This window comes from Notolepis coatsorum, assembly GCF_963971535.1.
Source record: "Notolepis coatsorum genome assembly, chromosome: 3".
Lineage (NCBI taxonomy): Eukaryota > Metazoa > Chordata > Actinopteri > Aulopiformes > Paralepididae > Notolepis > Notolepis coatsorum.
The window spans coordinates 160,588,205-160,612,453 of record NC_140167.1 but is presented as its reverse complement, the minus strand read 5'-3'; the positions used below and the strand labels follow the sequence as shown (position 1 = coordinate 160,612,453).

General features: G+C 43.8%; 1 protein-coding gene across 1 annotated transcript in view; it reads left to right on the top strand.

Annotated features, from left to right (window-relative positions):
• acvr1c (activin A receptor type 1C) overlaps positions 1–24,249 on the top strand; it is a gene marked incomplete at its 3' end in the record, with an annotated part of 294,391 nt that overhangs the window by 233,764 nt on the left and 36,378 nt on the right. The window contains exon 4 of the mRNA XM_084310466.1: positions 8,488–8,718. Coding sequence (XP_084166592.1) covers positions 8,488–8,718 — 231 coding nt within the window. The remainder of the gene's footprint in view (positions 1–8,487; positions 8,719–24,249) is intronic.

Sequence of the window (24,249 nt, the reverse complement as noted above, 5' to 3'; positions counted from 1 at the left end):
ACTCACGTGGGAAGTCTCTCTGAGGAGTTCCGTCTCTCTGTGGTGAGGGTGGCGGGATGTAAAGATGTAAAAAATTTTACCCTCGGCTGCGTCACGTGGGATTCATGTCAGTCGCTGTTTCTTTGTTTTTTAATAAAGAGTGGAGAATATGAAGCACGACAACCTTCTTGTCGTTCTCCCAGGTGCCTTGAAGGATCAATGTGGGGTCTGGTTAGACTGTCCATTGATATGTTTTGGGTCCCGACGCATACATAGTGCTGGCTCGGGGTGTTTCTGTTAAGAATCATGCGGGAGGCTAGTACGCCTTGGTTGCTTGTTATTAAAACAGCGTTTTTATAGGGTAACTGGGATGGGGGATTTTTTTTCCTCTTCCGAGAGCCTGTTACTGGGTCTCGACGGATTCTCGTACATATCTGGGGGATGTCAACGGAATAGATCAGAACATAGGTAGAGGGGTCTCACGCCCTTGGGGTGGGCCACTGAGCGCGGTATAAATAGGACCGTCTGGGTGGCGCCCTCTTTTCATGTTTTAGATCAACACGCATACCTGCCCCCTCTCCTGGAGTGGGCATGTCGGCGTGGTTAGGGCACGGGACTGGTTCTGGTCGCGCTGGTCCAGGTCAGTTAACCCGTTGTCCGCCGGGGATGCGGATCTGCTGTTCTGGTACCCTGAGGGACTTGTGCTTTTTTCGGGGGGTCTTCTGGACCTCCTCTGGTAACCCTGTGTGCTTCCCGAGCCGCCGGGCCCGGTCCAAAGTAATGTTTCGTTGAAACCGTAGGCCTGGGATAACCCTTTTTTCTTGAGGGGTTATAGGAACAACCACCGTATGTGGTACCAAGAGGGTGGTTGATTCCCTGGTGTGTTGGAGCAGAGTCAACTCCCGGGTTACCTGGTTGAGTGTGCCCCTGCACGTTCATGACGTCTGCCAATCGTGTCAGCCTTCTCTGCCTCGACCCCTCTGGGTGGGGGTTTTTGATGGAGGCTTTGTCATGGTGCGCAACAACGCCAGCATACGCCCCTTCCGCCGGGGGGGCTGTTTTCAGTTGACCCCTTTGGCGCCTGTCTCGTCCGCAGTGCTCCAGGCTCGGGTCTACAGCCTGCTGCCTGGTTTCCCCGGTGCGCTGCCTGCTTCCGTTGGTTAACTTTTTGAAAGCTTTACGGCCATGCTGACTGGCTGTGTTGCAGGGTCAGTGTGCCAGGCGATGTACTAATGGGGGGAAAGGGCCCGCTCTTGGAGGGGCCCTGTCCGAATACGCTGGCGATGTGGGGGGCGGTGTCACTAAGTGACCGCCTGGTGGGGTCTTGATGCGTCATTGACTTCTCCGGGCCCCCCTTTTTCCAGGGGATCCAGTCCCTTCAGTGGGTCTGGGTCTTCCTTCGCGCTCTGCTGCTACGGCCTTGCCACGGGGTTGAGTTTGCTCTTGACCCCGTGATTTTGGGGGCAGTAACAAGGGTTGTTCCTTCCGTTCGTTCCCTGGTGGCATGCGGGTTGTGCGTGTGCGTAGTCGTGGGGTCAAGCCACGATCTGCTCACCCTGTGCGTTGATTTACTTCAGTTCCTCTTCGCACGGTCGGATCCGTCTCCCTCCCGTCCTCCAATAGGGAGGGTATCCTCCATTAGGGAGGGTCGGGGGGCTCGGTCCTCCCCGGTCTGATGGTTGTGGGGGTCCTCAGCGGGGTACATTTGTCGAGCTTCTGGCTTCCGCTCAGCTCCTCTTGTGCAGACTGACGCTGAGCGGAGCCAGAATGAAATAGAACGTAAGGTTATGTATATAACCAAGTTCTATGAATTCTGGTGACGCTCAGCGTCAGGACGCCACTGCGGCCCTTGATCTCACCTTGTGGTGAAAGTTTGGGAAGGAGGCGAGTAAGTGACCACACACCTGCTTATGAAGGTAAGCGGATAGGGGTGTGGCCAGATGAATGTTGGGATGTAAAGGTACATTGTGGAATTTTTTATTCAGTGCTCGTGCACGAATTCACGCGTCACCACAATTCATAGAACTTGGTTATATACATAACCTTACGCTAAACAGCGTTTTATTGCATTTCACATCCTCGCTTGGATCAACAATCAATCTGAAATCAACGCTAGATTATCGGTATTATGTTTCATCATGCATGCATGAAAGGGTGGGGGGGGGGGTTATGCTTCGGTCACCAACGGCATACGTTGTGGATAGGGGTGTAAAGGTACACGTATCCATACCGTACCGAACCGTTTCAATGTGTAACGTACCGAACGGCTGTGTAGTGTACCGAACGAATACAACGGTATGCTAACCACTAACGACCGCCCACCGGGGGATACTACATCACCCCTGAGTGGAACATGGAAAGCCAAACCTTCCCCCACTGTACCGAAAACCCGTACCGAACCTTGACTTCAAAACCGAGGTATGTACCGTACCGTGGTTTTTGTGTACTGTTACACCCCTAGTTGTGGAGTAACGTTACAGGACACACACGGATCACAATTAATGCATGGTCGGATCAACGCAAGATTGATAACAAGCACTTACCTTGACTAGGATGTACTGCAAAAAGAATATTCCAATTATCTGATCCCCATTCCAAGTATTGATCTTGATCGTGTTGCCAAGATAATCCACGAAAGTACATGAATCCATGGTGCTTGATTCTCCCCAATCCATGTGTTATAAACGTTACTACTGCCCGAGTAGGAAAACCCGGACCGGACTTGTAGATCAACATACAGGCTGAGCCAGAGAGAAGCCAAGGATGTGCAATAGCGGCCGCAAGGCGCTAGGCGGCGGTATTGGACGTTTGCTATCTCAGACCCATTCAGGACAGTCTGCACAGGCTGCCCCGATGAATTATCAATGGAAATAGCAAATAAAAGAAATAACGATCCAGAAACGTGTTAATCAGTGATTGGCACTCAACCGTTGGGCATCAGAAATGCGTTTATCCGTGAACGGCACTGAATGTGTTAAGAAGCAAATACTACTGTAGAATGATAAGATGTGAAAGTCACTACTGTGGCATGATAAGATGTGAAAGTCACTACTGTGGCATGATAAGATGTGAAAGTCACTACTGTGGCATGATAAGATGTGGAAGTCACCCTCTGGTAAAAACAATGTGAATGCATGTGGTCTAAAGCCTGCCATCCTACATGTTTTACCTTAACACTTTCCATGCCAGCCATGCGGTGCCCCAGAACCCTGTTGCGTGCCAACGCCCACTTCAATGATAGAGCTCTCATATTTGCGAACACATAAACTATATCTTAAATTATGTGTATAATATGGCCGTCGCTTATCAATGACTTGTTTGCAGTCAACATTGAAACGGATTGTTTTTTTTAATCGGTTCATTTCCGTTTTATACCATTTTGAAAAACTTTTGTTGAAAGTTTCAGGAAAATATAAAGATTCTGTGATAATTGCCCTTTAGTGGAATACACTGGAATACACAAAAAACTGTCATTTTTTGGCCTATTTATTGAATCGTTTTCAAATAAACGCTAGATTATCGATAGTATATGTGTACTTATGCACGCTATAGAAGCGGGCTGAAAAATCGATTATCCATTTCCTGATCAGCACACACACGCACATAGGGCCCACGTTGATATATAGGTGAAAAAAGCTCTGATTATCCCAAGACTGGTCAAATAGATTCCTTACCTCAGATCAGATGTTCTCCAAAAAGATTATTCCAATTCCTGATCGCCATTCCAAATATCGATCGGGTTTATTGATCCAACGCTGGGTGGTCGAAACACCAATTCCACGCTGTTCTGATGGTCCACAATGAATCCGATCGGCTCGAGTTACATGCCTGAGAAGTAAAATGTGGAAGCAGGACTTTTTTTTTCTTCATGCGTTTCATTCAATCCAATCCAAAGGGGTGCAGTACCATCCAGAGAGACGATAGGGGGCGGTATTTTCCCAATGGCGCTCAGAGAGAGTTCCAGTGGTAACGTGAGGCTAGATTGATGAAATATGAATGGGAATCGCTAATAATAAAAAAAAAAACGAGATCTCTCATCGTTGGCACTGAACGGTTGGCATGAACTAACGAGAAATCTCGTCGTTGGCACTCAAAGTGTTAAACCACTGTTTTAATGTTGTGTTTTGTTGCTTTTCGAGGTAACGAAGATACATTTCTTTGGCCCATATTCCTTCTAATCTGTATTTGTCAGTTGGCACACAAGAGTCACACAAGGGGCGACAGTGGTTCAGGAGGTAGAGCAGTCGTCTGGTAATCCAGAGGTTCCCGGTTCGATTGCTGCTCCTCCCGGGCAGCATGTCGAAGTGTCCTTGAGCAAGATACTTAACCCCTAATTGCAGGTTGGCACCTGTACGTTACTACCTGTACCTCCCCTCCCCCATGCTGCTATGATGCCTGAATTTCCCCAAGGGGATCAATAAAGGAATATCTTATCTTATCTTGCATGGTTGCCTCTGCCATCGGTGTGTGAATGTGTGAGGGAATAATAATAATAATAAACTTTCATACAGAAACTGCAGCTCAAAGTGCTTCACAACAGAAAAAAGACAGGCATAAAATGAGCACATAAAGTGCAGACATAAAATCACAGTTTTCACATTAGGATCTAACATCCCAACAGGGCACCTAGTTTATGGTTTGATTCAGTTTTAAATAGACAATAATAAAAAGAGTAAGATAAAATAGTGCAATAGTGCAGTGCAATCAAATTGTAGAATAGAATAAATAGATAGTAAAATTATGCAATAGAATGGACAGAGTAAAATAGTGCTACAGTACAATCAAGTGTACTAGAAGGCATGAGAATGGGTAAAATGTGAGGAACAAAATTGCGCTTTGGATAAAAGCTGTTAAATAAATGCAGCCATTTACCAGAGTCACACAAGAGGCCACTTCAGCCTCTTTACCCTCGTACTCAGACGGCTAGTTTCACTGCGATTTGTGTTTTGGAAGTAACTGTACAGAGTCAGCCGTCACTCCACTACAATGGAGCTGAAAGTCAAAGCACTCAACGCTCCAAAAATCCATTTGAAAAACTCAATAGCAATGTCTCTGTCCAGAAGAAATAACATGGTTCCTCGAGGCAGAGCTTGATATGAACAATTTCATTATCAACTCTTATTACATGGCGTTTTCACATTTGCCGAAATGCTTGCTTGTGATTGGTCAATAGCGCTCGTCAGAGGTCCGTTATTACTCGATAACGGACCTCTGCCGAACAATAATGACCGCTGTGCGCAGCTGTTCGCAATCAAGCCCACTGACACACTGCATCAGTGCAGCCAATCAGACACACCTGCCGGCTGCACTGACAGCGGAGTGTGTGTGACGATGACAGCGGGAGCGACAGAACAGAACTGCGTCTGCATTTGATCTCGTCTTGTCGATGTAAAATGAATGAGGTATATTGTTAGTAAGTTAGCCATGTAATAAGCGGGATAATGTATAGCTATACTCGATCATTGTCGCCAAATTAATTTACCTTCACTGAGGTTTAAAACACCTCGGCAAGGCGCCTCTGTATTTTAAACTCTGTGTCGGTCAATTATTTTGCGACAATGACCTCGTAGCTATACATTATCCCTTATTTATGGCAGGGTGTACTTTGGTAACAAGGTAATAATATCATGTGTGGGGGTGTTCTCTCTCAACTCCTCAAAAACTCCCACAAACAATGGCGTAGTCGGAAAAAGTATCGTTGGTGTTATTTATTCGCCGGCCTCCCACAGTGCAGAGGTGACATTATTTAAAAACAGTGACACAAGCTAAATAACAACACAAAATACTCTATACTTACAATACAAAATGAGTTCCACAATGACTCACAATAATACACAGAAGACAGAACTAACAAAAACACTTACAGAGCTTCACCATCTCACCTACTTCGTAACTGAGCACGTGAAGACTCCTCCGCTCGGCCAAAACGGCCCTCATGTACCTGGTAGCCTCACATCAGACTTCACACAGGTGCCACACATCATTAATTAACAACTTCCTACACAGGTGCCACACATCATTAATTAACAACTTCCTACACAGGTGCCACACATCATTAATTAACAACTACCTACACAGGTGCTACACATCAATTCATTAACCTACCCAGCACATAGCAACACCAATAAAAACCACAACCATGATAATATAATAAATATATAAATGTATGTATGAATGTATGTATGATAATATGAATGTAGAACTCCCAGGTGTGCACCCCTGGTTGTGCTACGGGCGGTAAAGGAAAGGGGGGGGGGGGGGGGGGGGTTGACGTTCTCAGTACAATAACAGAAGGAAATGGTAAATGTTTGGTGTGTGTATGTGTGTGCGTGCGCTGCTCTCGGTCCGTGACTGAGCCGCTCCATCACACATCCAGTCCAATCCAATCCACTTTATTTATAGAGCACATTTAAAAACAACAAAGTTGACCAAAGTGCTGTACAAGTCCCACAACATAAGATAAAAAGATAAAACCACACAATAAAAACATATACAATATGTCACATAAAAAAGGCAGGTCTCTCAAACTGTTTAAAAACCAAAAGCCAAAGCAAATAAATGAGTTTTGAGGCGTGATTTAAACACCTGCAGAGTGGGGGCCTACCTAACATGCAGTGGAAGCTCATTCCAGAGGGGGCTGCCACAGCAAAAGCACGGTCCCCCCTAAGCTTCAGCCTGGACTTGGGAACAGCCAGGAGGAGCTGATCAGAGGACCTGAGGGACCTTGGAGGAACATAAGGTTCCAGCAGGTCCGAGAGGTAGCCCGGTGCCAAGCTGTTCAGACATTTAAAAGCAAACAGTACAACCTTAAAATCAATCCTAAAACGCACAGGAAGCCAGTGGAGGGAAGCCAGTAGCCTACAGGGGAAATGTAATAATAAATGTAACAATAATAATAATAATATTGCTAGATACCCAAATAAACAAACAAAAAAACAACCTGCGTCACGAGCCTCAGATGCATAAAAAAAAATAAAAAGATACAGAGAAATGTATACCTGCTGTTCATATGTTCTCATTGTTCTAATATCAAAACCTGATTATTTTGTTACGGCAGAGCCTTTGGATCACCCTTAAAGGAACATGCCAACGCTATGGGAAATGTGCTTACCGTCTTCTCCAGAGACAAGAAGATGGATACCAGTTTCCTCTCTGTGTGTTCAGCAGAAAGCTATCCGGAATGACAAATGAATGGAAGCAGATACGGACCACTAGCCTAGCTTAAAAAGTGTTTAAGCTAAGCTAGTTTGCAGCCAGATTGCTTTCTACTGAACAGAGAGGAAATTGATATATATCTTCTTGTCGGACTGTGGTGAAGACGGTAAGAACATTTCCCATAATGTTGGTGTGTTCCTTTAAGAATTGGGCACTTCACTTATTAAATTAGCTACATCTGCAGCTAATTTTCATTACTTTTCATTACTTTATTTAACTTTGTTTATCTTTACAGTGACAATGCACATCAATCATTGTTATTGTCAATCTGCCAGTATTACATAAACAACTGCAGTTAGAATGAGCAGCATCCTTAGTGTTATGATTTATGCATATAACCCATATAACTCTATATGATAGCATGTACAATACCGTATATATATATATATTTATTACCATATATATATATATATATATATATATATATATATATATATATATATATATATATATATATATATATATATATATATATATATCCACATCTGTCTGTACATACCTGCATATAATCCTTTTTACATATCTGTAGATGTAGACATATCCCTTACCTACTCTTATAGTTACCAGTATGACTACTACCATAGTGTCTTTATACCTGTATCACTGTACATATTAATACTACAACTCTGTAGTGTACTTACATCTGATTAGCACTATTAATCAGTAGTACTCATTTATATATTTTATACCCAGTTTAATCACCTGTACATTGTATATTACTATTGTACTTTACTGTTACATTTGCACTCTGGTTGGATGCCAAACTTATTTTCCTTGTACTGTACTTGTGCGGCATGATGACAATACATTTGAATCTAATCTAAATAATAATATGATATAATCTTGTCTAATGTAATCGAATCTATTCTAATCTAGTCTAATGTAATATAATCTAGTATAATCTAATCTAATCTAGTCTAATGTCATGTCATGTAATCTAATCAAATCTATTCTAGTCTAATGTAATCTAATCTAGTCTAATGTAATCTAATCTAGTATAATGTAATCTAATATAATCTAATGTAATAATGTAATTTAATCTAATGTAATCAAATCGAATTGAATGTAATGTAAGGTAATGTAATCTAATCTAGTCTAATCTAGTTTAATCGAATCTAATGTAATGTAATCTAATCTAATCAAATGTAATGTAATTTAATCTAATGTAATGTAATCTAATGTAATGTAATTTAATCTAATGTAATGTAATCTAATCTAATCAAATGTAATCGAATCAAATGTAATTGAATGTAATTGAATCTAATGTAATGTAATGTAATCTAATTGTTGCAGGCCTACCACTGCTGGTGCAGCGGACCATTGCGCGGACCATCGTCCTGCAGGAGAGCATCGGGAAGGGTCACTTCGGGGAGGTGTGGCGAGGGAAGTGGAGAGGAGAGGACGTGGCCGTGAAGATCTTCTCCTCCAGAGACGAGCGCTCGTGGTTCCGTGAAGCTGAGATCTACCAGACCATCATGTTGAGACACGACAACATCCTGGGATTCATCGCGGCTGATAACAAAGGCAGGTCCACACAAGCACATACAGTTGCAATCGAAATTATTCAACCCCCATTATATAATGGGCTTTTTGGCAAACATTTAAAATGGTCAGCTGTTTGCAATAAACAAAGTAGACAAGAACAGTTTAAATGGTTAAATTAAATGAAAATTACCATGGTACCTAATGACCTCTAGGTAAAAGAGCCTCGCACTTAATACTGCACTTTGTTTATATTATTTTTTGCTTTGGTCAGAGTGTGGGTTTGATGTCAGTGGCTGTAGGTGGAAGGGTTTCTGTCGAGAGAGGAGAAACTCACACTATGATAAGTTACTAAACTCCCAACCAACGCATCAGACCAAAACAATGTTTTAACAGTGCCATAATAATAATAATAATAATCTTTATTTATATAGCACCTTTCATACACGGAGTGCAGCTCAAAGTGCTTAACAGAGCAAAGAAATAAAAACACAACATTTTACAATAAAGCACAAAAAAAAAGTAAGGAAAAGAAAAGCAGGATTTTAAGACCAGCAAAACATGATTAAGAAAATAGCTAAAAAGCATAAATGACAACAGGCATTTTAAAATCAGCTAAAAGCAAGAGTATAAAAATATGTCTTGAGCTGTGCTTTAAAGCTATCCACAGAGGCTGCCTGTTTTATATGTAGTGGGAGATTATTCCACGCCGTCGGCCCATAGAAACAAAAGGCTGCTTCGCCATATTTTTTATATTTCATTGTAGGCACTTCGAGCAGGTCCGCACTAGAGGACCTGAGGGGGCGGTTTGGAACATATCTATGTAAGCAGTCGCAGAGATAAGATGGTGCCAGACCATTAAGAGCTTTAAAAACAAGCAGGAGAATTTTAAAATCAATCCTAAAGACAACCGGGAGCCAATGCAGTGAAGCTAAAACTGGAGTAATATGTTCCCTCATCTTAGTTCTAGTTAAAATTCTGGCTGCCGAATTTTGGACAAGTTGTAATCTGTCAGTTGTTTTCTTTGGAAGGCCAGAATAAAGTGCATTACAATAATCAAGCCGAGAGAAAACAAAAGCGTGGATTAGCGTTTTTGCATCATCCAGGGACACATAGGCTCTAATTCGTGCAATATTTCTAAGATGAAAGAAGGCAATCTTCGTGACATGATTAATGTGTGTATTAAAATTCAATTCAGAATCAATAATAACCCCCAGGTTCTTTACTGCAGTGTTATTTTCTACGTTCAGGTTACCCAGTCTACTTTTTATCAGTTCTCTCTGCTCACTAGACCCCACTATGAGAACTTCTGTCTTATCCTCATTTAGCTTGAGAAAATTCTCACTCATCCAGCCTTTTAAGCTGGACAAACAGGTCAACAACGGGTCTAGAGCACAGGGCTTGTCTGGAGCTACGGAGAGGTAAAGCTGGGTATCATCAGCATATAAATGGAAGTTAACTCTATGATTGGTAATAAGTCCACCCAGCGGCAGTATATACAGGGAGAACAATAAAGGGCCAAGAATGGATCCCTGCGGGATACCAGAACAGATGGTGTGTTTGTCGGAATCATAATTCGCTAGATTGACAGAGTAGCTTCTACCTGTTAAGTAGGAATGAAACCAGGACAAGGCCGTGCCTGACAGACCTATCCAATACTCGAGGCGGTGCATTAGAATTGTGTGGTCAATTGTGTCAAACGCAGCCGTTAAATCTAGGAGTAGGAGAACGGATACCTCTTTATTGTCCGCAGACACCCTAAGGTCGTTAATTACCTTTACAAGTGCTGTCTCAGTGCTATGGCCCCTCCGGAAACCAGATTGGAATTTGTTATGGACCCCATTTTTCTGTAAAAACGCATCCAGTTGATAAAAAATTGTCTTTTCTAAGACCTTGCCCAAAAAAGGGAGATTAGAGATAGGTCTATAGTTACTCAACACAGAGGGATCAAGGTTGTGTTTCTTTAGTAAGGGCCTAACTACAGCCATTTTTAGTGAGTCTGGAAAGATGCCTGATTTGAGAGAGCTGTTTACAATTTTAAGGATATCTCCAACCACACGGTCTAAAACCTCTTTGAGGAAGGGGGTGGGAATGGCATCCAAAGAACAGGAGGATGATGACATTTGCGATATGGTTTTGCGGAGTTCCTTTTCATCAATTTCACAGAACGATGCTAGACTTCCCCTGGAGCGATTTATCCTGTTGCATATAGCACTACTAGCGGCATTTGTAGTTTGAGAGTTTGTGCTAAGAGCATCACTCACAATACTAGCACGAATGTTAAGAATTTTATTATCAAAAAAGGATGCAAACTCATTACACTTATCTTTAGTGGCAGCGAGCGACTGCTTGTAGGACTGGGGGGGATTTAAAAGACGTTCAATGGTGGAAAATAAAACTCTGGCATTTGTCTTATTCTCATTAATAATGCCTGAGAAATACGTCTGTCTTGCCAGACGCATGGCTTTGTTGTAGGCAACTGTAGATTGCTTTAAAGACTGTAGGTGGACAGTGAGCTTGGTTTTTCTCCAAACTCGCTCCACTCTACGACATTCCCTCTTAAGTGAACGCATATGTTCGGTGATCCAGGGTGTTATTCTGGCTTTATGTCTCCTCTTGGTTTTCAAGGGAGCCACTTTGTCAAGAGCTGACCTTACTTTAAGACTAAAATGTTGAACCATATCATTTACTGAGGAAGATTCAGGTAGGGCGGGCGCACCTACCAGATGACTAGGGAACTCACTGGCTGCTGACGGGCTAAAGAAACGTTTTTTAATAGTATAGTCTGTACTGTTTTTCTCAAGATCAGGGACAGTCATACTAAAACATAGCAGATGGTGGTCAGATAGCTCCGGCCTTTCAATAATTTTGTCGACAGTGATTCTCATACCTCTAGAGATCACCAAGTCCAGGGTGTGGCCGTGTTTATGTGTTGGGCCGACAACATGCTGAATAAAATCAAAAGAGTACAACAACTGTAGGAAGCCCACAGCTTCAGTATCTGATACATTCTCCACATGAAGGTTTCCGTCGCCTGTTATCAGGGTTCTGTCGTAGTTAGTGGAACAGATAGATAGAAGTTCAGCTATTTCTGTTAAAAATAAGGTTTTACTGAGCTTTGGAGGACGATAAATGGTAATTATTAGCACAGGGGATTTACTCTCAAGTATGGTGGCCTGGTATTCAAATGATGAATATTTGCCAAGAATCAGAAGTTTACATTTTAAAGTGTCTGAGAAAATATTTGCCAGTCCACCTCCTTTCTTGCCCTCACGTATTGAGTGCACAAAACTATAGCCCGCGGGGCAGGCAGCGGCCAAAGTTACCGCTCCATCAGAGCCAAGCCATGTCTCCGTTAGAAAGATAATATCTAATTTCTCATCGCAAATGATGTCACTAACCGATGAGGACTTGTAGAGAAGTGACCTAATGTTAAATAGGGCCATCTTTATCCCATGACCATGGCACTTTACTGGACTGTAATACTTTAAAGGTCGGAGGTCTGTCAAATTTGCTTTACCAGATGCTCTATTTTGATGTCTATTGCTAATTATTGTAGGAATGGGATGAAATGGTAGAGGTAACTTTGATGATAAAATTGAAGAAGATATTAGCGGGGCACTATTTTCCTGATTACTAAGCTGCCCAAGCCTGGGCTGGGGAGAGAGTTGAAGGCGGTGAGTTAATTGAGTTACTGTAGAACTTGGGCATACAGAGCATCAATTTACAGGCTTTTGGAGAAATGAAAAGAGGGCTTGCAATGTATCAGAAATATTCATAGAGAGCAGCTTGGCTCCAGACCTGTTTAAATGTACTCCGTCCCTATTGAAGAGGTCATATCTGTCATAAAAAAGAGTGAAGTTATCTATGTAGGCAATGTTCCAGAACCAGCAGCTTTCCTTCAGCCACAGATGTAATTGATGAAGGCGACTGTATTTCATATCCCCACGATATAGGCAGGGTAGGGGCCCTGAGATGGCTATGGTCTTACCAGTCTCCCATAGACTGAGAGTGTCCATTAATCTATTGAACTCCTCTTTTATCAGCTCTGATGCATCAGCTTTGATATCATTGGCTCCAATGTGAACCACCAGGGAATTTTGACACACCTCAGACAACAGACTAGGTATCATAGCGTTAATGTCTGCCACTTTAGCACCAGAGTAGCACCTTGTCTCGCAACCTTTCACAGAGACATAGCGGACGATTGAGTCACCTATAATAAGAGTGTCCGAGACAATAGGGGAAGAAGTAGGAACAGGAACAGCTCTGTCGCTGAGAGCTGCATTGACGTTGCTCGAAGCGGGAACAGGGATTTCCTTGGTGATGTCACCATTTGCCTTAGCTGTATCTAATACTCGGTTGTTCAGTGCAGGCGAAAGCTGCAGCCGGCTATTTGAAGGGACGCACTCGGACAGTAGGTCAACAGGGGGCGGAGGGGTTTTCCGTCGGAGGCGTTTACATTGGGTTAACGGGGACGAGGGACAGGAACGCTTCCTATTAGCTCCCTGTGCAGGCGATGGCTTTAGACTGGTTTGACCAGCCTGTGGATAGATTGGGGGGACAGATTGGGGGGACCCCGTCGCTGTCCCAGAGCGGCGATCCACAAACCGAGAAGCCAGTGTGGGGGGGGGGGGGATCCTGCATATTCAGGACGTCGTATCTGTTCATAAGCTGGATCCTCTCGGGCTCTCGAATGTGTAACCTACCGGCATTTTTACCCTTGCCAGCAACAACATTGGACCAACCCTCCACATGCTTACGCCGAGGAGTGGAGGTGGCACGAAGCTTGGGCCTAGCTCCCTGGAGTTACCAGGGTTCCTCTGACTGCCCCGGAGCCTCCGGAGCTCCGTCTGGACTGGAGAGACTATTGCTATCCAAAAGAAGAGTACCCATGGAGCTGGTTGACAGGACAGCGATTTTTTTCGCCTGTGTTGAGGCGACTGTTGAGAACTCCATGACAAGCTTGTTTTTCTCACTAAGCTCAGATTTTAGCTGAGAGATGTTCTCTTTCAGCTTTGAAATGGTAAGGTTGCATGACTCACACATAGCTGTCATATGGGTTGCTGTATATTTCCTAGGATATCGATGGTCTAAAAGACTAGCCGGTAGCGTCTAGCTGTAGCTATGAAACAACAAGCTCCTCGATGGTCTAAAAGACCAGCCGGTAGCGTTTAGTTGTAGCTATGAAACAACAAGCTCCACTAGCTTAGCTCACGTTGAGCAGGGTCAGCAGAACCAGCTAGCTCTTCCGGAGCTCCTGGCTAATTGCTAACAGAGCCAGCTAGGCTAGGCTACTGCTAACAGAGCAGAGCATACATTCAGAGAGGTTCTCAAAACAATATAACTAGTCCACTGCTTTTAAAGCAGATTAGATAAAACAGACCTTTTCAACTGGTAGCTGTAACCATGAAACAACAAGCTCCACTAGCTTAGCGCACGTTGAGCAGGGTCAGCAGAACCAGCTAGCTCTTCCGGAGCTGTAGGTACTGTGTCCACATGTCAGCTGTAAGTACTGTGAACAGGTGTCAGCTGTAGGTACTGTGTCCAGGTGTCAGCTGTAGGTCTTTCCTCACAGTGGCTGGTAATAATGGAGGACTTTCCTAACAGTGGCTGGTAGTAATGGAGACTTTCTCACGGTGGCTGGTAGTAATGGAGGACTTTCCTCACAGTGGCTGGTAGTAATAGAAGACTTTCCTCACAGTTGTAGGTGGGGGATGTTATGTCATGAGGTCCCGGGATAGTGCAGGCCTGTGATGTCCAAGGTGGAGGTGCAGGCCGGAGGTGTGTGATCCAACAAAGGTAGTTGTTGGTAGCTAGCTGCTACAGGGTTGGAGGGTAGCTGCTGGTAGCTAGCTCCTGCAGGACTGGGGCTAGCTGCTGGCAGCTAGCTGCTGCAGGGCTGGTGGGTAGCTGCTGGTAGCTAGCTGCTGCAGGGCTGGTGGGTAGCTGCTGGTAGCAGTTGAACAGGATCCAGGGTGCAGTGTAGGCCACACCAGGAGTATGGTAGTGCAGGCCTCAACAGACCAGTGATTGTAGGTAGCTGTTGGTAGCTAGCGGAGGAGTCTTCTGCTCAGGGTTTGCTGCTCCTCCTCCTCAGCACCTCCTGGTGGTCCCCAGGTCCAGGCTTTATAACACGGGGTGATCGACAGTGTTGGGAAAGTTCACTTTCTACCAGTGGCGGCCGGTACATTCTTCTCCATGGGGGGGCGCTATACCAAACATTTTGCAAACATGTACCACGCATTGGCATGTCACTGGCAGCGGACAGCTGACCAAGCGAACACTGACTCCCCACAACACTACCAAACCACCAACAACACACAACCAGTCAAATAAAGTACAGTCTAATTCACAACTTGAAACACAATATATAAATAGAAAAGTTAGAAACAAACTCGCTCCGTCTCCAAACACACGCATACGCAGAGAGAGAGAGAGAGAGAGAGAGAGAGAGAGAGAGAGAGAGAGAGAGAGAAGAGAGAGAGAGAGAGAGAGAGAGAGAGAGAGAGAGAGAGAGAGAGAGAGAGAGAGAGAGAGAGAGAGAGAGAGAGAGAAGAGAGAGAGAGAGAGAGAGAGAGAAGAGAGAGAGAGAGAGAGAGAGAGAGAGAGAGAGAGAGAGAGAGAGAGAGAGAGAGAGAGGAGAGAGAGGCCATCACTCACCACACTACACACTGAGTAGCCTACTGTGTGCGTCAGAGAAACACAATCGTACAATATTTAAGTAGGTACAGTTACAACAGTACAACTATCACCCTATTGAGCCGTACTGTATTGTACCCTTTCTGCAATCTGTTAAAATAAGTTTTCATTCAGAGAGAGAGAGAGAGAGAGAGCGCGAGAGAGAGAATCACGGAATCACGTTAGTTAGAGAGAGAGAGAGAGAGAGAGAGAGAGAGAGAATCACGTTAGTTAGTTTAGCATTAGCTGAGTGGCTAACAGCAGCTAACGTTAGCTGAGTGGCTAAGAGAGAGAGAGAGAGAGAATTAACTCACTTTGTTTAATTGAAACGTGGTCCAGCCGGAGGGCTTGATAAAGTGTATGTCCACTGACTGTCCCCCAGACTGTTGTCGATGTATATCCACTGCCACTGTCCAGACTCCAGACTGCATCACAACACACAGCATCGAACATCCTGCAAACTACCTGGCGTTCTATCGTCCACACAAGCAAAACCGCGAAATGCGGCTACGGAAAAGTACTGGCATCGCGTCGGCCAATCAGAGAGCGTCTCCGCGAAATGCGGCTACGGAAATTCTAGACGCTGCTAAGGCTGCTTGCCTAGACCGCTTCAAATCGCGCCCGGCTTCCAACATAATACATCATATTTCAACGCACAGCGCGTTACGCACTGATTGGCTGCGACGGATACAGCGATGAAACAGTGACGCGCACTCAGAGCGCTATTGCGTCTAGCCCGGGCCGAGAGAAATACGGCTAGGAGAGAAATGCGGCTATGCGACAGTGAGTCACTTCCTGTTCAGGAAAACGATTATTTTTATTTGATATATTAACGTTATATTGTGCATTGGAAACACAAACATACTTAAAATGAGTAAATATTATTAATTTTAAACATGTTTATATTATTTATAGGGCTATAAAAAAAATAAAAATAAAAATCTTGTTCTTCTCTCTTTTAACAGGGGGGTCGGCGCCCGAGCGCCCCCAGTGGCCAGCCGCCACTGCTTTCTACATGAACTAGTTCAGTTCACAGTTCAAATTTTTTTAAATGAACTAGTTCAGTTCATAGTTCATAATTCAAAATGTTGAACTAAAGTTCATGGTTTCAAAAATGAACTAATTTAGTTCCTTTTAGTTCTTTTTTTATTTATTTTTTTATTATAGATTTTTCACGTACAGTTACTTACATTACAAAAACACACATTGGGACAAGGGGGGGGGGGGGGTCCGCCAGTTCATCTCTATGCCATCATCCACACCATTCTCGAAGACACTCTGATGTCACGAGACCGCCGCCATCTTGGTATAGGGCAAGGCTATTCAACTGGCGGCCCGCGGGCCAGATCCGGCCCGTGGGATGATTCTGACCGGCCCGCCAAAGATTACATGATGATATTTTTTTTTTTTTTTTTTTTCACTTTTTTTTTCATGTCAACGTTAACACGCACAATTGAGCCAAAAGTCACTCAATTAATGACAGATTTCATTGATAAATTGAGGGAAAACTTTGCAAGTCGATTTGATGAATTTGACATGTCCAGAGAATTGATGCATTTTGTGAGCAACCCATTTGCCAATGTAGCTGCTATTTCCACAAAAGGACAAGAGTTCCTTGCATCACTTCACATTGATGAAGGTCTCCTGCAACTTGAAATAATTGACATGCAAGCATCATCTGCTCTGAAGCAGGCACTTGAGAATGAATCCACCACAACATTTTGGATAAAGTGTATTCATGTCAAGACATTCCCCAAAATAAAAACGCTGGCAATATCTGTGCTAACAATGTTTGGCTCAACATACACCTGTGAATCCAGTTTCTCTCACATGAATGCCATTAAAACAAGCAACCGTGCCTCCTTGACAAATGAGCATTTGCATCACTGTTTGCGGGTAGCCCTCACTTCCTATGAACCCTCTTTCTCTGCCATTGCCCAGTCAAAGAAGTGCAATCGCTCTCATTAGATGTGTGTATGTAGGCTAGGCCTGTCTGCCCCCCACCCCCCCTGATGTTTGAGAGTTAAGAGTGGACAATAAGTGCTAATAAGATGCTGTGATTTACTGTTGTTGCACAGACATGAAGCACTTTTTCATAAGCTCAGCTGCACTATAAATGTGTTTGTTTGTTCAAGTGTTGATGTTAGAATGTTCAGATGCACATCATGCACTTGTTTGTTTTTTATTTTATTTTTATATTGAAATGTTGAAGAGGAGATGTTGCAGTTGTTGCACAGTCATAAATGAAGCACTTTCTGCAGGAGATGTTGCAGATGTGGCACATAAATGAAGCACTTTATTTGAAAAGTATACTACTTTTGCAATGTAGTTAAATAAAAGTTGTGAAAATGTGGTTGCGTGTTGTGTCAAGTGTACATATATTCATAGCACGGGGAGGCGCCATGGCAGTCCGGCCCCTGGCCCCTTGGGTTTCTGACAATGTGGCCCCCTGAACAATTTAGTTGAATAGCCCTGGTATAGGGGGACCATACGGATTTCTACCATCAAATGCATGCGTTGAGGTCCGTTTTTATTACATGTTTTTTTTTTTTTAACTAAATTTTTATTTGCATTTTCGTATTACAAGCATACAAACAACATCATATTTGAATATTATTATCCTCTCAGTCGGTCTTCCAGTTACATATTATATAGACATAATGTACAACACCGTTAAACAGACAAATTATAAAGAAAAAAAAACAATAAAAAATGTAATACCCAAAAACAGAAATAATAAATACCGACTTAAGCAAAAGTTCCACAGACATAAATGATAAATTGAAAAAACATAAAGCAATCGTCCTACCCAAATGATAGAAATAGAGAATACTAACTAAAGCAAAAATGTGTGACATGGGTTCAGAGACCCTCCTTGAACCTCTTTCCTCCTTTACCCTTCTCCCTCTTGTGTTGCATTTGTTTCTTCCTCTGTGATGTCGTTTTCGTTCCCCTTATAGTCCTCCCACTTTCCCCATCTTTCCCCAAATTTCTCTTCCTGTAACGTCAGCATGTGTGTAATCCTCTCCATATCCTGTATCTCTTCCACTATTCCTACCCATTGTGCTATTGTCGGTGGGTCTTCCTTGTACCACAGTCTCGTTATTGCTTTTCTGGCCGCTATCAACATTATCTTTATTAAATATTTGTCCCCCCCTTGTATTCCCTCGTGTGTCAGGTCTCCTAAGTAAAGCACCAGTCCTGTTTGTGGTAATCCGTATCCTAGTATTCTGATCATTGCCTCCCCTATCTCCTCCCAATACCCCTTCAGCTTCTGACATCCCCAGAATATGTGTGTGTGATTTGCCCCCTCCTTCCCACACATCCTCCAGCAAGCTCTTTGTGTTGGTGCATATTTTCCCTTCAGTTCTGGGGTTATAAAGAATCTGATTATGTTTTTCCATCCAAACTCTTTTCATATCCTCGATCCTGTTGTTGAATGTTGTACCTCGCATATGTTCCCCCATTCCTTCCCTGTTATTTCTATCTCTAGCTCTCTCTCCCTTATGTAATCGGTCGTGTGTCCCTTGCTGTTCATTATAGCCCGGTATATTGCTGATATTACTCTTCCTTGCCCCCCTTCGTATGCCCATACTATCATCTTTATTATTCCATTCTGTTCTTCGTCTTTGGCCCCCCTTATTTCTTTGTTGTAGTAGTCTCTAACCTGTAGATATCTGAAGTGGTCCCTGTTTTCTAGTCCAAATTTCTCCTTTAATTTTTGTAGTGTCTCTACAGTAATAGTCCCTCTTTTTCTTTAAATAGTTCCCTATCTCCCACCAGAGCTTGTACCTTGTATCCCTCCCCTTCTTGTTCTATGTCTTTCCATCTTGCCTCATATCTGTCGTTACACCAGCACGTCACTGCTCTCAGTTGTGCTGCATAGTAATAATCTTGTAGGCTGGGTACTGCCATCCCTCCCTCTTCCTTTGGTAGTTGTAGTGTTTTATATCTGACCCGTGGTCTTCTCCCCGCCCATATGAACCTCGATATCAGTCTGTCCCACTCCCTGAATTGATTCTGTGGTATTTGTATTGGTAGTGACTGGAATAGGTACAGTAACCTTGATAGTATGTTCATTTTAATGACATCTATTCTTGAATTGAAGTCCATGGGCATTACTGTCCATCTCTCTAAGTCTCTCTTGATGTTCTGATTTATCTGTGTATAGTTCGCCTCATATAGTTTCTCCACCCCTCTCGTGATGTTCACCCCTAAGTATTTAATCTTGTCCATGTCCCATCTTATCCCGTACTGTTCCCTAATTTCCGTCGTTGGGGTATAGTTCCATGCTAAGGTCTGTGTCTTTGTCACGTTTAGTTTGTAACCTGAGTAGTGGCCATATTCCTTCAGTAGATCCATCAGTGCCGGGAAGCTCTTGTCTGGTTGCCTCATGTATACTATCACGTCGTCCGCAAATAGGCCTAGTTTATATTCCGTTCCCTTTATCCTTACTCCCTTAATGTCCTCGGTCTGTCTGATCAGTTGTGCCAGTGGTTCTATGAAAACGGCGAAGAGCGTCGGTGAGAGACAACATCCCTGTCTGGTAGCCCTCTCTAATCTGATTCTATCTGTCAAGCTGCCATTCACCTTAACCCTCGCTGTCGGTTCTTGATATAGCGCCTTGATCATCTTCATCGCCCTCCCGTTCAGTCCGAACCTCATCAATGTTTTATATAAAAATGTCCAGCTCACACTGTCGAATGCTTTTTCTGCATCTAGGCTAATCAGTACCGCGCTACCTCCTTGTTTTTGTATCTCCTCTACTATGTGTAATGTCTTTCTCACGTTGTCCTGTGTCTGTCTCCCTTTAATAAATCCAGTTTGATCTTCATCTATAATGTCTGGCATAAACGTCTCAAATCTCTTTGATATTATGGATGTATACATCTTGTAATCCACGTTGAGTATGGACACAGGTCTGAAACTACTACACAATTCTCTATCCTTTCCTTCCTTCGGTATCGTGGTGATTATGGCTTCCTTCCACGAGGGGGGCATTTTTCCCTCTTCCATCGTGTGTCTGAACGCCGTGCTAATTCAGTTCTAAATGTCTTGTAGAATTCCGATGGGAATCCGTCGCTCCCCGGAGACTTGTTGTTTTTAGCTCTACTAATTGCCTCTTCCAGTTCTCGTTCCGTAATTATTTTATTTAATTCTTCATTCTGTTCTTTCCCTATCAATGGTAGCTCTAGCTTCTCCAGATATGCTTCTATTTCCTCTTCTCCCGCTGCTTTTGGCTGTGTGTATAGTTTCTCATAGTATTCTCTAAATGTCCTCTCTATTTCCGCTGGGTCTCTCAATATTTCATTAGTCTTTGTATCCCTTATTGTGTGTATCGTGTTCAACTTCTGTTGCGTCCTAATTCTCCTAGCCAACAGTCTGGTCGCTTTTGATCCCCCTTCATAGTACGTTTGTTTCATGAACCTCGCTTTCTTTTCTATTTCCGTCAATAATTCCCTATTTATCCTGGCCTTTACTTCTTTGATTTCTCCGAGCGTTCCCTGTTCTTTTGATATCTGGTGTCTCCCCTCTAGATCCTTCAGCTTCCCTATCAGATTGTGATATGTCTCCGTTCTGGCTTTCTTCAGCATTGCTGTCTTCTCCATCAATTTCCCCCTTATCACCACCTTCAGTGTGTCCCATAGAATGTTCGGGTCTACCGTCCCGTTGTCATTTTCCTCCTTATACCTGGCTATCTCCTCCTTGATCTGACTCACCACCCCCTTGTTATTTAGTATTCCTACATTTAGTCTCCAGATCGTGTTCCTCCGTCTCCCTTCTAGATCTACTGTCAGATATATGGCACTGTGATCCGATATGTCCGCTACTCCTATTCTGCTCTCCCCTACCCTGTAACTGTCCCCTGTCGTCATCAAAAAATAGTCTATTCTCGCATATGTCACGTGTGGGTGTGAGTAATGTGTGTATTCCCTGTCCATGGCGTGCATCCCCCTCCAAACATCTGTAATTCCCATTTCCATCATCTGAATATTCATATATCTACTGATGGGTGCTCGTCCTTTTCTAGTACTCGTGGTGTCTAGGTCGTGATTCAGTACTACGTTAAAATCTCCCGCGCATATCAATATCCCTTCTAGTTCCATCACTATCATATCAAAAATGGTCTCATATAAATCCCTCTCACTCTCTGGGGGTGCATAAACATTCACTAACGTAACCATTTGGCCCTCCATTTTCCCCTTCACCAGAACAAACCTTCCCTCATTGTCTCTTACTTCCTTGATCAATTCAAATTTGACTGTTTTTGATTAACGTGATTACTCCTCTCCTCGGGTTCCGTTTAAAGGAACTATAGTATGCATTTTCATATCCAAATCTCTTCAGTTTCTCATGATCCTGTGCTACCAAATGTGTCTCCTGCAGAAAAATCACTTCCACCTCACTTTTTTTACATTTCAACATCACTTTGCCCCTCTTTATCGCATTATTCATTCCATTAACGTTTAACGACATCATTTTTATACCTTTAACCATTGTCATCTTTCTTCTTCTTTTGTCTGTCAGTCCCCCCCATGTCACATTCATTCCCCCCTCCGGTTGGAGCCTCCGCTCTCTTCACGGAATACATATAATGATTAACATAAATAAAAAACATAAACTTTACATAAAGTGCTCCCAAGGCGTTCGGGGGGTCCCTGTGTCCCCCCCTGTCCCCTGCTGGTGGGTGAGGAGTAATTGCTCTCCTAGTGAGAGGCCCCCTCCTGACGGCTTGGGGGTTTGAAGCCTTTACCCCCAACCGCTCGTCATATTTGTCCAGCTTTCTTACTGTTTTTTTTGCTGTCGAGCTCCTGGTCAAAAGCGCTCTGTCCTTCATTCTGACCAAAGACCCTCATTTCCTAGGTCCCTCTCAATGTCTCTCATATGTTCCAATGTCCCTCCTTCCTCCCAAACCCGTGTGTGGTGCCTTCTGTGTACCCCTTTTTACTTTCTTTTCCTCCCCTCTATTTTCTATGTGATGTCCATTTATCCCCTTAATCCCTTCCAACTGTGTTACTCGCAGCGTGTGTCTATGTATTTGTTTCAGTATGTTCTGTGTCCCGTCTATCATACCTAGTTATATTTCCATTTATTTCCTCCATCAGCATGTGTATTATGTGTCCATGTATACGTTATGTTCATTCCTATATCCTGCCTCTACCTGGGAATGTGTGTTTATGCATATGTTATTTCAGTTTCTATTTTTTGTCTCTATTTGGATAGTTTTTTCAATCTCTTGTGCGTGTACTCATCCGTTCGCCTCCTCCCGCCTCCTCTCCCCTCCTTCTCCGTCTCTGGCCTCCTCGTCCGTCTCCGCCCTCGGTCTGTCACGTCTCATCTCGGCCTTCTCCTCTCTCCTCCCTCCTCTCCCTGGTTTCGGTCTCCTACTCTGGTCCATCTGCGTGCCCCCTCCAATCTCTGCTGCAGGCTCCGCGTCTGGTCCTCATGTCTCCTTCCTTCTCCGTCCTCCGCCATCTGCATCCCCCGTCGTCTCATCTCCTGCGCCGCCTCCCGCGCCGTCGCGTACGTCACCGTCCCTTCCTCCCAGTGAATCCTTAGCGAGGTCATGGGTGATTGGAATCTCATTCCGTTTTCTTTCAGAATTATCTTCAGTCCCGCGTAGGACCTGCGTGTTATTGCTACCGCTGTCGAGTAATCTTGATCAAATGATAGTCTTTTCCCTTCGATTTCTATCTTCTTGGTCCACGCGGTTCTGAGTATCAATTCCTTAATCTCAAATCTCAGAAAGTTAATAATCACCGCTCTCGGAGGTCTGTCCGGTTTCGGTCTCGGAGCCAACGCCCTGTGGGCCCTCTGAATCTCCATTTTTTCCAGTCCCGTCTCCTTCAATTGCTCTTTGATAAGCTTTTCTACATATTGGGTCACCGATTCCCCTTCGACTCCTTCTTTCAATCCCCATATTCTGATGTTATTTCTCCGTGACCTCCCCTCCATGTCCGATATCTTTGTCTCCATCTGTTCTTGTTTTTGGATCGCACATGTTAATACCTCGTGTATCTCTGTGTTCCATTCCTCCGCTTGCGCCGTTCTAGTCTGTAACTCGGTCACGTTTCTGTCCTGTTCCGCCATCTTCTCATCCACCCTTTTGAGTTCTGTATTCATTTCGCCTCTGAAGTCCTCCTGTTCCATCCTCAATTCCTCCCGTAACTTCCCAATATCATTCCTTATCGTGTCCGTGTTCAGTTTTATCGCCGCTGTTATGTTCTCCAATATCCCGGCCTGCATGACCACGGCCCATCCTGGCATTCCCGTGTCTGCCTCAGCGGGACCTCCCCCTTCTTCCGCCTGTCTCTTCTCGGCTTCGCTTCGGGGACTCTGTTTCTTCAAATTCTCCTTCTCGTGTGTTCTCCATTTCTCTTTCCTTCACAATCGTTGTCTCTTCCTTACTTCTCGTGTGCATTTTCATTTTTAATCACTTTTCGGGTCCTTTTTTATCAGTTTTTTCGCTCATTTGACCAGGAGCTCTACCGCACGTGTGTTACCCGTCTGCTCTCATACCGGAAGTCTTTATTACATGTTTTATCACATTCTTGTTCATTTCATAACATTTTCATACGATTTGTTTTGAAAATATTGAGGCCAACATGGCATTTCACTATTTCGAAAGCCTTTCTGGTGATTCTAAGGCGAGATATGAGTCAAAGATCTCCCCCTGATTGACTTGACATAATGTCCATACAAAACACATACAGACATGGCCAACTCTTGAATACCCAAATTGAAGCTGCTGTGTTACGTTTTTGTACTAATAACAAACACAGAAATCCAAATCGCAAGTTTTATATAATACCAGCTGATGCATCACGGAGGAAAAAGTGGCTGGTGGCTAACGTTCGGCTACTTTGATGAACATTGTCGCTCAGCTGATAG